The sequence below is a fragment of the Mchenga conophoros genome, linkage group LG11, assembly GCF_057382185.1.
Source record: "Mchenga conophoros isolate Kocher_MC1m ecotype Shallow Benthic linkage group LG11, M_conophoros_male_GT1.1, whole genome shotgun sequence".
Lineage (NCBI taxonomy): Eukaryota > Metazoa > Chordata > Actinopteri > Cichliformes > Cichlidae > Mchenga > Mchenga conophoros.
In genome coordinates, this window is record NC_140536.1 from 35,680,390 (window position 1) to 35,697,376 (window position 16,987).

At 39.5% G+C, this 16,987-nt stretch overlaps 1 protein-coding gene across 1 annotated transcript; it reads left to right on the plus strand.

Annotated features, from left to right (window-relative positions):
* The first annotated feature begins 9,631 nt into the window (after positions 1–9,631).
* LOC146564870 (ferric reductase 1-like) lies at positions 9,632–16,578 on the plus strand. The gene is made up of 8 exons (XM_085292664.1): positions 9,632–9,778; positions 10,469–10,584; positions 10,859–10,945; positions 12,479–12,570; positions 13,127–13,185; positions 13,303–13,440; positions 14,384–14,415; positions 14,501–16,578. The coding sequence occupies exons 1-8, from the start codon at positions 9,688–9,690 to the stop codon at positions 14,588–14,590; spliced, it is 705 nt and encodes a 234-aa protein (XP_085148790.1). The 5' UTR covers positions 9,632–9,687; the 3' UTR covers positions 14,591–16,578.
* Positions 16,579–16,987: the final 409 nt, after the last annotated feature.

The window sequence follows — 16,987 nt, forward strand, 5'->3', positions numbered from 1 at the left end:
GGCGACATCTAAATGATTCTGATCCGCGGGTCGTGCTGTGTGTTTAAGTCTTTGTGCAGAATCCGTGTTCCTGCTCTCATTTACTGTCTTAGCTGTTTGGTGGTTCTTGAAATTTTGTAAGATGTCACCAGAGATTCTGGCATTTCGGGCAAAATAAATTTATATTAAAAAAATCGATTCAGGATTTTAATTAATCGATTTTACGTTATCCAAGCCATAATCGATCTTAATCAATGAATCGATTATAAAAACCCACCCCTACTCACTACCACGCACGGGCTTACACGGAAGGAGGGACGCACTATCACCATTGTTGCACATTTGAGCTGTTGTCACATTGCTGCACTGTAAATAAATGCACTGTCATTATTTCTGAGCTCCGCGCCTGAGTCCACTCTTTAACAACCGTGACAGGTCCGAGGCTTTTGCGGCCTGCTCTTTCCCCGATCTAGTTTTGCTCATATGTCGTACACCGTAGCCTTGAAGATGTAAAAAGTGCCTCAGAGCAGCACACGGGCGTGTTATCGTACTGTTGTTAAAAGTTCGTTAGTTTTGGAGCAATGGAATTATGAAACAAGTTAGTCCATTGAGGAGCCCTGTACAACACGTCTTCACATGGCTACCAGACACGCCCCCCGTCATTTTGTTATTATTCAATTCAGAACTGCCCAGACCAGACACAGTGACGTTTCACCAGAATCCCTTTGATCTCTGGTCTTCTTTATGACATCAGCACACGAAAACCTATAAATAGGGGAGAGGTTCTCACTCTTGTCAGTCTTTCAAAGAGAGTGGAAGAATTCACTAGGCAGGAAACTACTGGAAACTTGCGTTTCTGACACAGTCGACGGTATTTTTAAAAAATCTTTTAGTTGGTACAGAGATTTAGCATCAACTTCAATTTGAAATATGAGTCTGTCAAATCCTGTTGTATGCAACATGAGAGCCGAGAACGAAAAACTTAAACAGCAAATCAAAGAGCTGAAAAATGAGAATAAAACTCTCAAACAACAAAACTCTACCATACGTGACCTTAAAGTCGAGAACGCCGACCTTAAGGAGCAAAAAAGAGAGCTCATAAATGAGAACAAGATTCTCCAAAAAAACATTGAAGTTCTCTTCAAACGAAGTGGGTTCTCTAAAAACAAGAGGAAAAGAGACCTGCAACTAGAGAATGAAACAATTCACTTCAAAATTCAAGAGCTGGAATATTGGAACCAAATTCTAAAGGATTTAAACAGCTCCAAAACCAAAGAGATCCAGCAACAGAAAGAGGTGATGCAGGAAATGGAGGCAGAAATCAGAGAGTTGCAAAGCAGCAAGACAGGCTTGGTTATAAAAGTGGGAGACATGGAAAAGGACAACCAGTCTTTAAGAGAGGAAAATGATGTGACGGTAAAACGCATGTGTGAGCTGAAAAGGGACTTTGAAAAGGAAAAAGATGACATGCAACAGGAAATACAGGCTGTTAAAACTGAGCTCCATCAGGCAAACACAGCCTTTAAAGAGTTACAAGAGAGTGAAGAAAGAAAAAGGATCATGAATGAGGAAAACAAAACAACGGACAGTGAACAGCTCAGACAGACCCTGGAACGCCAATGCTTTGCACATGAAATTGACATATTGAGGCGGCATAACGAACTTCTTGAACAGGACCTCCAGGAGCTTTCCAAAAGGAGTGGTGATTCTCAAAAAGAACTGAAACCACACGATGAGGGTGTGAAAGGAGAATCACGGATCTCCAAAGCCACTGAGAAAGACTCCGAACATGATTTTGAAGTGACCAACAGAGAAAAGGAGTTGTTGTGCCATGAATTTGAGGAAATGAAAAGAGAGCTTGAAGAGGTCAAGAAAAATCAGTATGATTTACAGGAAGCCTTGAAAACAGAAGACATGGCGTTGCAAACCCAAGCTCAGACTCCCAAAGTTTCACAGGAAGAACATAACAATCTGATAAACAACTACGATGTCCAAGTTGACATACTCAAACAACAAAATAAGGCCTTAGAAAATACGGTTAGTGACCTTACCAAAAAGATGTGGAATGGACGGGAAGCGATGAGACAAATGGAAAAGAACTTTCAAGAACAAAGGAAGCTACTCGAAAATCTCCGAGGAGAATTCGAGGAAATTTAGCACAACTACGACTTTGGCCCTCCCTATTAAACCTGGTTAACGCAGGTTCAATAGGGCTATAACTTAGACAATGGAAGTTCATTTGATTTAATTGGCCCAAAATGAGTGACTGCACCCAGACACTCAGTAGCAAAAAAATTACAGAGATTCAAGAGAGAAAACTGTTTCTGCATAGACTCCTATAGTACTGCAAGTCGTGTCATCGCTTGGTGTCCTGCATAGAGTGCAGGTTTAAGGTATCTACGTATCTTTCAGAATTAGAAGCTATGCTGCGTCAGGGGTTATAACAGCTGTGCCCCCCCCCCAACCGGTCGAGGCAGATGGCCGCCCCTCACTGAGCCTGGTTCTGCCGAAAGTTTCTTCCTGTTAAAAGGGAGTTTTTCTTTCCCACCGTCACCAAGTCTAAGGAGCTTGGAGAAAAGCGCCTGGACTTCTTTAACTCAAAGAAGTCCAGGCGCTTTTCTTTCCAAGCTCCTTAGACTACTATGGCCTTGATGACTGATAACCTTCACAGACACTGTCATCAAGGGTTTGCTCACAGGGGATCATCTGATTGTTGGGGGGTTTTCTCTCTTATATTGTATGGTCTTTACCTTACAATATAAACAGCCGAGAAGCGGCTATTTTTGCGATCCGGTGCTTTAGAAATACATCTTAGCTGAACTGAACTCCATAACATCTGGACCGAAATGCCTACACACAACGGTAGGCATTTCAATCAAGAGCTCTGTCCAAAACGTTCAATGACAAGCATCAGCACCAGGATTGTTTTTTAGTTCACCAACAGTTCATGTTCCCTACCCATTTTTTATTGTAACTGCAACTTTGTAAGACTGGGTTGGGAGATGTTCTTGTGGTGAGCTTTTATTTACATAATTGGTTTCTTTAATAGTGAAATAAAATAAATTTGTATAACTGGAAACAGCGTTCTCCTGTGTGATTATCACATTGTATTCTTTAAACCATATAACAGAATATATAATATATATAATTTACTCATAGTAATATTAATATCTAATGTGATTGAGTTTCCTTATCTCTACTTATGTGCTGATGTGTTCACTGAGGTCATTGTATGGTCCATTTTGGCTGCATTTCCATGTTTTAAACATGAAATTTGCTTATTTAAAGGGTGTCTCATGTATCTCTTATGCAGAAATATGTGTTGCCTAGCTGGACAAATGTAGCACAGGTCTACTATTATTGGTCACGTGTGTTTTCCCCCCCAGCCATCATGTTCTGTTTGTGCTTAGTTATGTCCATGTCTTATCTCCTGTCCCCTTTTCCCTCTGTATGTATTCACAGTGTACGTGTTCCTCGTCGGTTCGTCATGCTAAGTCTGCGTGTCTTATTCCGTCATGTGTCATGTATCACTCCAAATCTCACTGACTTTAACTAATAATAACTGTTTGCTGAGTGTTATGTCTAAAAGGTATTGCACAATCGCCTCTAGTAGAGGATCAGGTTTGTTTTCCACTGATAATGGATTTTAACATGACTGACCAATGATTGTGGAGCACGTCAATGTAGGATCTTATAAATACAACGAGCAAACTTAAATGTTTTAAAATGTTCAAAAAATTAATGTATTATATTTCTGAAGTATGACGGAAGGAAAAAGTTACATATTTTTTCATATTTTAAAAAAAAATCCATGGGTTTAATGGGTCCATCATCACTATATTGAGGGCCTTGTATAATAGCCCAACTGAAAAAGTAAAGATTAACGGTGAACTTTCAGATGCTTTCAAGCTTGAAAGGTCCACAAGACAAGGATGCCCACTGAGTCCACTCTTATTTGCTATTTTTATAGAGCCATTGGCTGAAAGGATTAGGCAGAATGGTAACATAAAAGGGATTAATATCACTGGAAGTGAGCAGAAATTGGCCTTGTTTGCAGATGACATTTTGGTTTACTTATCAAAACCTACCGAATCACTTATGGAGCTCATGTCAGTGTTAAAGGAGTATGGGCTATACTCGGGATATAAATTGAATATACAAAAAACACAAGTTCTTAGTAGCTTTTATAGCCCTCCCCAGAATCTGCTCAACAAATACAAACTAAGCTGGGACAAAAGAACTATCAAATATCTGGGCATAAACTTATCAATGGATATAACTAGCTTGGAAGAAATCAACTACCCCCTACTTAAAAAAGATATCATGCTAAATATTAGCAGATGGTCTATCTAAGCATTTCTTCTAGAGTGGACATCATAAAAATGAATATGCTCCCAAAGATATTGTACTTATTCCAGTCTGTTTCTATAGAAAACCCTGATAGATACTTTGTAGAGTGGGATAGGACCCTCTCAAGATTTATATGGGCGGGTAAAAAGCCAAGATTTAAGTTCAAAACACTTCAGCTTCCCAAAGATAAAGGAGGATTAGGCATCCCTTGCCTACAGGATTACTACAGGGCAACACAAATAAGAAATCTGGTGGGCTGGTGTAAACCCGGATACTGTTCAACAGAGACACGAATCTGGCATTGATATCTGACATCACAACAGAGAGACGAATCTGGCATTGATATCTGACATCACAACAGAGAGACGAATTTGGCATTGATATCTGACATCACAACAGAAAGACGAATCTGGCATTGATATTTGACATCACAACAGAGACACGAATTTGGCATTAATATCTGACATCACAACAGAGACACGAATTTGGCATTGATATTTGACATCACAACAGAGAGACGAATTTGGCATTGATATTTGACATCACAACAGAGACACGAATCTGGCATTAATATTTGACATCACAACAGAGACACGAATCTGGCATTGATATCTGACATCACAACAGAGACACGAATTTGGCATTGATATTTGACATCACAACAGAGAGACGAATTTGGCATTGATATTTGACATCACAACAGAGAGACGAATCTGGCATTGATATCTGACATCACAACAGAGAGACGAATTTGGCATTGATATTTGACATCACAACAGAGAGACGAATTTGGCATTGATATTTGACATCACAACAGAGACACGAATCTGGCATTGATATTTGACATCACAACAGAGAGACGAATCTGGCATTGATATCTGACATCACAACAGAGACACGAATTTGGCATTGATATTTGACATCACAACAGAGAGACGAATCTGGCATTGATATTTGACATCACAACAGAGACACGAATCTGGCATTGATATTTGACATCACAACAGAGAGACGAATTTGGCATTGATATTTGACATCACAACAGAGACACGAATCTGGCATTGATATTTGACATCACAACAGAGACACGAATCTGGCATTAATATCTGACATCACAACAGAGACACGAATTTGGCATTGATATTTGACATCACAACAGAGAGACGAATTTGGCATTGATATTTGACATCACAACAGAGAGACGAATCTGGCATTGATATCTGACATCACAACAGAGAGACGAATTTGGCATTGATATTTGACATCACAACAGAGAGACGAATTTGGCATTGATATTTGACATCACAACAGAGACACGAATCTGGCATTGATATTTGACATCACAACAGAGAGACGAATCTGGCATTGATATCTGACATCACAACAGAGAGACGAATCTGGCATTGATATCTGACATCACAACAGAGAGACGAATCTGGCATTGATATCTGACATCACAACAGAGAGACGAATCTGGCATTGATATCTGACATCACAACAGAGAGACGAATCTGGCATTAATATCTGACATCACAACAGAGACACGAATCTGGCATTAATATCTGACATCACAACAGAGAGACGAATCTGGCATTAATATTTGACATCACAACAGAGAGACGAATCTGGCATTGATATTTGACATCACAACAGAGAGACGAATTTGGCATTGATATTTGACATCACAACAGAGAGACGAATCTGGCATTGATATCTGACATCACAACAGAGAGACGAATCTGGCATTAATATCTGACATCACAACAGAGAGACGAATTTGGCATTAATATCTGACATCACAACAGAGAGACGAATCTGGCATTGATATCTGACATCACAACAGAGACACGAATCTGGCATTGATATCTGACATCACAACAGAGACACGAATCTGGCATTAATATTTGACATCACAACAGAGACACGAATCTGGCATTAATATCTGACATCACAACAGAGAGACGAATCTGGCATTGATATCTGACATCACAACAGAGACACGAATCTGGCATTAATATTTGACATCACAACAGAGAGACGAATCTGGCATTAATATTTGACATCACAACAGAGACACGAATCTGGCATTGATATCTGACATCACAACAGAGACACGAATCTGGCATTGATATCTGACATCACAACAGAGAGACGAATCTGGCATTGATATCTGACATCACAACAGAGAGACGAATCTGGCATTAATATTTGACATCACAACAGAGACACGAATCTGGCATTGATATCTGACATCACAACAGAGACACGAATCTGGCATTAATATTTGACATCACAACAGAGAGACGAATTTGGCATTGATATCTGACATCACAACAGAGAGACGAATCTGGCATTAATATTTGACATCACAACAGAGAGACGAATTTGGCATTGATATCTGACATCACAACAGAGAGACGAATCTGGCATTAATATCTGACATCACAACAGAGAGACGAATTTGGCATTGATATTTGACATCACAACAGAGACACGAATCTGGCATTGATATCTGACATCACAACAGAGAGACGAATCTGGCATTGATATCTGACATCACAACAGAGAGACGAATCTGGCATTGATATCTGACATCACAACAGAGAGACGAATCTGGCATTGATATTTGACATCACAACAGAGAGACGAATCTGGCATTGATATTTGACATCACAACAGAGAGACGAATCTGGCATTGATATTTGACATCACAACAGAGAGACTGGATGTCAATGTCAGAAAGATGACTGTGATGTCAGAACCCTCTAAATCTTGTAATTTACAGATGGTAAATGGCCTGTATTTGCATAGCGCTTTACTAGTCCCTAAGGACCCCAAAGCACTTTACACATCCAGTCATCCACCCATTCACACACTGGTGATGGCAGCTACATTGTAGCCACAGCCACCCTGGGGCGCACTGACAGAGATATTTAATTCCAAATGATTTGACTGCATCATTGCGTCTTTGAGTTATGACCCAAACTCTCTATCAACTTTGTGAATAAATTCACGTCCCCCTGTGACCTCATAATTACACCACAGTTCAGATGGCATGAATGAGTCATGAGGTCACACCAACAGTGACAACATCAGCAGTGACATCACTAAAGTTGCCAGGTGAGTCCATAAATAGAACCCGTGACGTGGAGCAGGTACCGCCGTTTTGGACAATGCCACGACGCAGGTATAGACGCAGACATGCGAGGTCTTCTCGCCCCGCTCGCAGACACAAGAGACCCCACAAGGCCTCGGGTGTCCGCAGACGTGGGAGAAGATACCGTCGCAGACATTAGACAATCTCAATAAACATGTAGGATGAACATCAAAACTTTGGTCCAATCAAGTTTTTTTTAGATAACATATGTTGTTGTTGTTCTGTGTGTGTTTGTTATCAATGTTGTGGAAAAAAGTTAAGCTTAGTAAGCCATCAAGCACTGATCACTCGTAGAAGAGCACCAATAGGAGACAGAACTAATTAGAAGGTGTTATTATTCAGTCTGTACATCGAATAGAAGGCACTAACCACAAGGTGATCTTCAATTCATCTCTGTGTGAATGTGAACGGGGCGAGAAGACCCCCACTAACTGCATGTCCCTAGACTGTGGGAGGAAGCTCGAGAGAACATCCAGACTCCACACAAAGACCCCGGCCTGATGAGGCTAGGGTCCTGAGTTCGATACCCTAAACTGAACGCAGGACAGAGGAAGGGATGGGTGATGTTCATGTGCGCCCAGGTGTATGATGTGGCTCTTTGTCTGTGACTGGTTGGCTGTCCCAGCCCTGGCCCTTCATGTATTTCAGTAATGTCCTTTTCTCCCGTCTCGTTTACATGTTTTTCCCTTGTGACCCATTCCTTCTGTCACGTGTGTTTCCCCCCCAGCCATCATGTTCTGTTTGTGCTTAGTTATGTCCATGTCTTATCTCCTGTCCCCTTTTCCCTCTGTATGTATTCACAGTGTACGTGTTCCTCGTCGGCTCGTCATGCTAAGTCTGCGTGTCTTATTCCGTCATGTGTCATGTATCACTCCAAATCTCACTGACTTTAACTAATAATAACTGTTTGCTGAGTGTTATGTCTAAAAGGTATTGCACAATCGCCTCTAGTAGAGGATCAGGTTTGTTTTCCACTGATAATGGATTTTAACATGACTGACCAATGATTGTGGAGCACGTCAATGTAGGATCTTATAAATACAACGAGCAAACTTAAATGTTTTAAAATGTTCAAAATATTAATATATTATATTTCTGAAGTATGACGGAAGGAAAAAGTTACATTTTTTTCATATTTTAAAAAAAAATCCATGGGTTTAATGGGTCCATCATCACTATATTGAGGGCCTTGTATAATAGCCCAACTGCAAAAGTAAAGATTAACGGTGAACTTTCAGATGCTTTCAAGCTTGAAAGGTCCACAAGACAAGGATGCCCACTGAGTCCACTCTTATTTGCTATTTTTATAGAGCCATTGGCTGAAAGGATTAGGCAGAATGGTAACATAAAAGGGATTAATATCACTGGAAGTGAGCAGAAATTGGCCTTGTTTGCAGATGACATTTTGGTTTACTTATCAAAACCTACCGAATCACTTATGGAGCTCATGTCAGTGTTAAAGGAGTATGGGCTATACTCGGGATATAAATTGAATATACAAAAAACACAAGTTCTTAGTAGCTTTTATAGCCCTCCCCAGAATCTGCTCAACAAATACAAACTAAGCTGGGACAAAAGAACTATCAAATATCTGGGCATAAACTTATCAATGGATATAACTAGCTTGGAAGAAATCAACTACCCCCTACTTAAAAAAGATATCATGCTAAATATTAGCAGATGGTCTATCTAAGCATTTCTTCTAGAGTGGACATCATAAAAATGAATATGCTCCCAAAGATATTAAACTTATTCCAGTCTGTTTCTATAGAAAACCCTGATAGATACTTTGTAGAGTGGGATAGGACCCTCTCAAGATTTATATGGGCGGGTAAAAAGCCAAGAGTTAAGTTCAAAACACTTCAGCTTCCCAAAGATAAAGGAGGATTAGGCATCCCTTGCCTACAGGATTACTACAGGGCAACACAAATAAGAAATCTGGTGGGCTGGTGTAAACCCGGATACTGTTCAACAGAGACACGAATCTGGCATTGATATCTGACATCACAACAGAGAGACGAATCTGGCATTGATATCTGACATCACAACAGAGAGACGAATCTGGCAATGATATTTGACATCACAAATTTAAATGTTGGTATGGTTAAATGTTATCCTGTGTGACACTCACACATGCATACACATATACAAGTGTCTGTAAACTTTGATATATCTTTCCTACAGGATCAATAAGAATCCATATGGGTACCTTCACCAGCAATAAAAGGATCAATATTAATAATCCCCTTGTTGTTGGCAAAGATGATGTTCCTGATATCATCAAAGCTCATGGTAAGACCTTGCACAAAGTGATACGTGTAAAATAAAAATGTTTTTTAGTCCAAAATAATCTCAGCAAAGTCCTTTGTCATTTTTTGCTAAGCTGTTCACAGCTAAATGATTTGAAAGTCCTTGGAAGATAAATGCTACCAGGAACGTCATTTCATTTGTACTTTTAGCACGATTAAAGTGTTTAATCTATAATACTGAGTAGACTTGCAGTCCTTTAAATTGAACTGCACATGTTTCACAGACACAAGTTACACAAACAAGGAACCAAAACAGTGGATGAGGTTGGACACATTAGATGGGTGGTCTCTTAACAATAACTGTCCTTTTTCATGAGACAAGGATATGCAAAACAATAATTTATAACAATCTTCAGATGTTTGAAAACTAATAGAATTTTGAAGATGTGAAAAACATTTCTGTGCCGCTTTTCTGCTAATGGTATACCTGTAATTATGGCAATGGACTCAGTTTCTTGGCCCAAGGTTGCTGTTTGGCTGCTCACTGTCTATATTACCTTTGCTCTGTTGACTCATTAGTTTAAATCCAGAATTTGACGACTACTGTCAAATGTTTCTGCTCTAAATTTTTAGTCAGTTGACAGACCACATGTTTACTCCAGGGGAAGAAATTCATCTTAACTCCTAAAACAAAGAGAAGTGGAGAGAATTTCAATATTTAACTGTGTTTCAGGATCACTCATGCTGATTGCCTGGATGACCACAGGATCACTCGGCATGATGGTTGCCCGATATCTAAAAAAAATGGCCAAGGGAAAAAAAATGTGCGACAAAGATCTCTGGTTTATGGTGAGACATCATAGACAAAACCATGTATTATCTTTTCAATGTGGAACCAAAGTTTTTGTAAACTAAACTAGGCTTGAAAATAACTTAAACTTGGTGTGTTTCCAGAATAAATTTCATGACTAAAAATATTAACTTCATAAGTAATTTCAGATATCCAATCCAATCCAAGATATAATAGACTTGTAAGACAGCTTGGTCCAAGCCTAATGTTATCTGGACAAATGTATTGGTTTAGCTGCCACAGTATCATGCTGTATTCTTTGTGTTCCTCCAGGTCCATGTTGGAGCAATGTGTCTGACGGTAGCAGCCACAATCATTGCTTTCATCCTTGTGTTCGTTCATTCTCAGGACTGGTCTGGGGTTAGTACACTGACTCTGCTAGATTCTAAGAATCTTAGTTAAGTTATGGTTTTGTACTATTCATTACAGCGACAATCAAATGATAAAACCGTGTTTCTCTGTAATAATATTTATTTTCTTATTTATTCCAACTAAATTTTATGTGTTGTTCACACAGAATTGGGGGTAATTGTTGAATACAAATTGTTGATTATATGAATGCAAATACCCTCCAAATTATGTTGCAACATTTAGATTTCATTTAATCCCAGTTTTTAAACCCTATATTTAAGTACAAATGTATTTATATAGCACTTTTCAAGATCATTTCTGCAAAGTGCTTCACAATCAAAATAGTTAAGTTAAAAAGAACTCCAAACGTTCCTCATTGAAGATTTAGTTGATATTGCGTGGACATCAAGAGTTTTAATTACATTAGGCACAAACAAGGACTTTGTTTTCTGTTTGAAGAAAATGATCAGCCATTCATTTTTTTAAATAGTCCAAACACCTATGCAAGACCTGTTGCTTAGAAAGTGCAAAGAGTGTGTTTATACACCACTTTGCATTTAATCCTTAGTTACTCTCTGGCTCTCGTCCATAACATTTTGCCTGTCGTGTCTCCCCATCACCTCCAACCAGTTGCAGCAGATGGCTGCATCACCTGAGCCTGGTTCTGCTGGAGGTTTCTAACAGAAAAGAAGGGAATATTTCCTTCCCACTATCACCAAAAGCTTGCTTCCACCAGTTGTAGTAGTGATGCAGAAACATTATGCCTTTTGACAACCAATCCACATATGAACAGGTTCAAGAAATAATTTGAGGGATAAATGGAATCTGTGGGCTGCATCCAGTTAGTTTCACTTTAGTTTTTTATAAAACAGTCATCTCATGGTGCTTTACATTAGAAGGATGAGCCAAGGGAGTTTAATATAATTCAACTTAATATGAATGCGATAACCATACCAACCAGGTATGGACCCCTCCAACCCTTGGCTTTGGTGTGCAGAAACAACTCCCGTGTAACAGTAGGACCCTCTGGCAAAACCAGACTGAAGGAGGACGATCATCTCCAGCTTTTGGTTGTGATGTGATTGTAGAAGAGAATAGCGACACCATGTAAAACCTAAAGGACAAAATGCAAACTATGGAGATGACAAAAAGTTGGTGCATATTTATAAGCCAATATTGCAAGTCATTAAGACAAAAGGCAAGTGGAGCAGAAGTGCCCCTCATGGGAGGTACATCTAGAAATGATTAAGTTCTCATGGTACTCTCAAAGGTACTCGTACTTTTCACTCTGGGGTTATTTGTGGAGGCTTTACCTTCACTTGGGTAGTAGAGCAAGTCATCTATCAAACAGAAGGTCCATAGATCAATCCTCAGCTCCTCCAGTCTGCAAGTTGCATCCACAGGCAAGATTAATATACCCCTTCAAAGTGTTTTTTTTTCTTTTCTCTTGATATTCATTAAGCACTCTTTAGTTGTGTGTTTCAGCTCTCAGACTGATATTTATGCCCCATGATTAGCACTGTTAATGTGTTTGGTATCCAGGGAGCACATCCAGTGTTGGGGTGCCTGGTTATGATCCTCTCACTCATCCAGCCTATCGGGGCCTTGCTGCGCTGCGGACCACAACATCACCTGTATGTATCCATCTGTGTGTGTTTAATTAATATACTATATCATGCCTATACACATTTAAGAATACTCTGTTCAAATATTATTTAACAAATTTTGAAAACACGATAAACCAAAGGAATGGGGCAGTACATGCTTAATGACTAAATGCACTGCTCACTCGGCAAAGTGAGGTTATAAAGTTATTTGATAACCCTAAGAGTTGTATTCATACTTCAGCCATAAAAGTTTTTAAAATTTCAAACTTTTGCAAAGTGTAGCCTGCATGTGCTTTATCAGAGCACACTTTCACACTGAAACACCAAGTAGGAAACTAATTTGCACATGACTCGTGAAAGTTATTCCTTCCTCTTAGTAATAATGGTACTTTTAATAAATATAGCCTGGTTGTAGCTTTGGAGGCCAGACTCAGTAAATGAAATATTTTTTAAGTGAAATATAGATTTAGTAAAATTGTATGTTCAGTAATGATACTTGTTTTCATAAATTGGATGCAGGAGAAATCTTAGACAAGAACTTCAGAAGCTGATGATTTTATAGTTCTTCTCTTTTCTTTGATAGGAGGTATCTGTTCAACTGGACACATTTTTTAAATGCGGTGGTAATAAAATCTATAGCTGGTAAGCTTGTGTTTTACTTCATTCTACCATCTTGCATATATGCTAACATTTTCAATAGCAGACACACTGTCACCCATGCTGCTCGTCTTAAAATGCCTGCTTCTTTGTGTCACACAGTGGCAGCCATATTTACAGGCCTGGACAGGATTGACAGTGATGATGGGTGGCTATTGAAAGTGATGGGTGGCTTCTTTGCCTGGGAAGTTCTCTTCATCATCATTTTGGAGGTCCATGATTGGGTAGTTAAACACAGAGGTAAGCCTTTTTTTTTGCATTTCAGTGATGAAGGAAAAAATCATCACTACCCATATACACTTTAATGACAAAAACCAATCTAGACCCAACAGTCCATTTGCACGGTGAAGAGCCACCTGATCAGTTCAGCAGCATTTAGCTGACTGAGCGAAGAGTATAACCCCTGTACACCTCAGAATGTGGTTGGATGGGTAAAATAAACAGCACTGTATCACAAGATTTTCTGTGTATAACACAGCAGCATCAAATATTGGTATTTATGAATTGATGAGTGAAAACGCGTAAGAATGTCTCAATGGTAGTCTGCTGGAACAAAAGCTGTTACACTTTAACTGTGCTGAAGTACAGCGACAAAGGAATCTTTATCTTTCGATTTATTAAATGCATGAAAATACTCTGGGAATACTATACACGAAGGCTCAGCTCATGCACCACCAACCTAATGTTATCAGAGAGAACTTGCATTGAAATGTCTCAACTGAGACTATCCAATTTTGGACACGTGTAGTTTGACAATGCTGTGGCTCAATGTGTGGCTCAGTCACACAAATTATTAAAAAAAAATATGATCACAACCTCTTTGTGTCTACAAAAACTGGTTAATGTTTGGTGATTTTTAAAAAATGTTTTACCCCCCCGTGCCGCACACACTTTCCATGACCAATGGCAACTTGACATGCTAAATGTTTACATAGAGCTTCCAGCACATTGTTATCGTTCTGAAAGTTGTTGTTTTTTTGTTTTTTTTCAATCACCACAACTACTCAACTCGACTCAATTTTATTTAAATTGATTTCAAATTGTTCTTCTTCTGTTAAAGCTTAAAACGAATATCATAACTCAACCTGTATAAATAAAATGATTAAAAACATAGCTGACTGCTTTAGTTCACTTCAGTTAATGTGCCCTGCAATATTTCACTGTTCTTTGCTCTGGGTTTCAGATGATACTGCTGATCAAATGGAATCAGCATTGGTAAGCTGAAAGAAATATAAAAGCAAGCAATCACTGATTGCCACAAGATGGAGTATTTCTAATATAATTTTACTTTTTTTGTCAGGTCAAAGGTGACAGTTGCCTGATCGCTGTGTACCTTCTGGGAAACCTTTGCTTTTTGGTGGCACTTCTGGTTGGAATTGGAGAAAAATGAGCAGCAGCAGAATCTTCCAGAGTGTTTCCCTGTAGTTTTGTTGAATTTTATCATCAATTTTAACATACTTGATGAGAGACTGCACTGGAAATTCAGACCCACTGATCCATCAGTTGGCGAATCCTGGAAAGTTTCTCAGTAATGTCTTTAAAAAATATTACTTATGTTTTTTTTCTCTTTTGCTTTTAGTTGATAATTAAGGTGTACTTTCAATCAGCATTCAATTTCACTGGGCCAAGCATTACTGTCGTGTGTGTGTGTGTGTGTGTATAATATGTCTCACAGTTGCAAAGAAAGAAGTAGTTTCAGTCGCCTTTAGCCTCCACTCTGGCTGCCAGGTAAACCAGTTTCATTTTACAAGCTGGTTACATTTTTTAAGCCAAACAGCAATTTTGTATTAAAAAGTACTTTTAACAATTTTTCCTTTTACATTTTTAAATCAGGTCAACTCGACCCACATCATAATGGGAGGGTTAAAGCCCTTTTCACACATTAACATCTGTTAATATGACAGCATCTATGTATGAATCTGCACCTTTGTCACTTTCATTTGAAAAAAAAAAAAACTGTCATTGATTCAGCTCCTGAACTTCCCATTTAATGTACATTTTTTCATATATTTCTAATAATCTTGCTGTCAATAACAACTGACAATAAGACAACAAATTTTTAACTTCATTAAATTGAAAATTATGTATGTCAGTGTAGTAGTGTTAAATGCTTACCAGGTTCAGATGCAAATGAAGAAACTCCACTCAGGCAAGTCTGCTGGACCAGATGGAGTGAGTCCCCTCAAGGCCTGTGCCCCCCAGCGTTGTGGAGTCTTCCATAAACTGTTCATGCTGAGTCTGAAGAGGGTCCCAGTGCTGTGGAAGACATCAAGCCTCGTCCCTGTACCAAAGACGCCACGTCCCAGTGGCCCCCAGGATTACAGGCCTGTGACACTGACCTCCCACATCATGAAGACCCTGGAAAGGCTCATCCTGGACCAGATCTCACCCATTGTCAGACCACATCAGGATCCCATTCAATTTGCTTACCAGCCCCGTCTCACAGGACGCCATCATCTATCTGCTCAATCGTGTCTACATCCACCCGGACCAGCCGGCGAGCACTGTGAGGTTCATGTTTTTTTTTTTACTTTTCCAGTGCTTGGTGATAAGCTAACAGCGATGCAGGGGGATGCTTCTCTAGTGTCCTGGATTGTTGATTACCTGACAGGAAGACCACAATATGTGCGTCTTCCACATTGTGTGTCTGACAAGGTAATCAGCAACACAGGAGCACCATAAGGGACCATCCTCTCCCCCTTCCTCTTCACCCTCTACACCACAGACTTCAGCTGCTGCACAGAGACCTGCATCTTCAGAAGTTTTGATGTAAATTTGTAAGTTTTGATGTAAGTAAATTTGCGGTCAATTTAGACTCAATTCAAAATCTCCTACTTGGGACGAACACTAAATGTAAATAGCTGACTTTCTAAATAAACCTATCCATCTTTGCAAGGTCAATTTTTGCTTTCACTAAATTCCAAATGTTTAGCCATAATTAGCTTAGCTGTCCTACTCTTGTTACTGCTCTTTCCTACTGCTGTTACAATCAAATGAACATCTCTGCAAAGATAAATTAGCTGAGACCTTAGGTTGATGGTAGTTACTAGCAAACACAGAAACTTACATACACTATATAGTACAGTTCTATGATACATCACCAAATAGAACAATTTGTGGCAATGCAGACAAGCAGAGAAACAGTTTAATTAGTTGAATTTGTTCACTTGATCGGAGGTGTGTTTCCTGCAGATATACAACATCGGATCTCAATGATTTTAAATGAGTAAAAGCCCTTGTGCGTTTAACCGGATTATTTATACCTTTAACATTCCAGCTTATAAAACGAAGAGCAGATGACTTTGCGAGCTTGCCATTCAGGTACCAAAATGCAGGTGCAGAAAAAATATGTCCCAACCTCTGGAATAATAAATCTTTCGTGCTTGAATCGATACGGTCCAATATCCTCTTTTCAGAGCTAGCAATAGCTCTCATAATCTCACTCATGTCATGGGGTGGTGCCTCCGGTCTGTCCTCAGCATGGTCCTGTCAGGATCTGACGGCGCCCTGACCGGTCGACCTGCCAGTGTGTGTGTGTGTGTGTGTGTGTGTGTGTGTGTGTGTGTGTGTGTGTGCGTGTGTGTGTGTGTGTGTGTTTGTGTGTGTGTGTGTGTGTGTGTGTGTGTGTGTTCACCCAGGGATTGACGGAGGATTTACGGACACTAAGGAAGCACTTGGAGGAGAGAAGGGCACTCACTACTAGGGCTGGGTATCGTCACAGATTTCTAGAATCGATTCAATTCCGATTCACAAGGTCCCGAATCGATTCGATCCACGATTCGATTTA

What these genes read in the sequence shown, in the direction of transcription:
- LOC146564870 (XM_085292664.1), top strand. Translation starts at nt 9,688, where the DNA reads ATGGGTACCTTCACCAGCAATAAAAGGATCAATATTAATAATCCCCTT. An exon ending in TTGGGTAGTTAAACACAGAG is followed by an intron (nt 13,441 to 14,383) that starts GTAAGCCTTTTT and finishes TCTGGGTTTCAG; the next exon opens with ATGATACTGCTGATCAAATG. An exon ending in ATCAAATGGAATCAGCATTG is followed by an intron (nt 14,416 to 14,500) that starts GTAAGCTGAAAG and finishes TTTTTTTGTCAG; the next exon opens with GTCAAAGGTGACAGTTGCCT.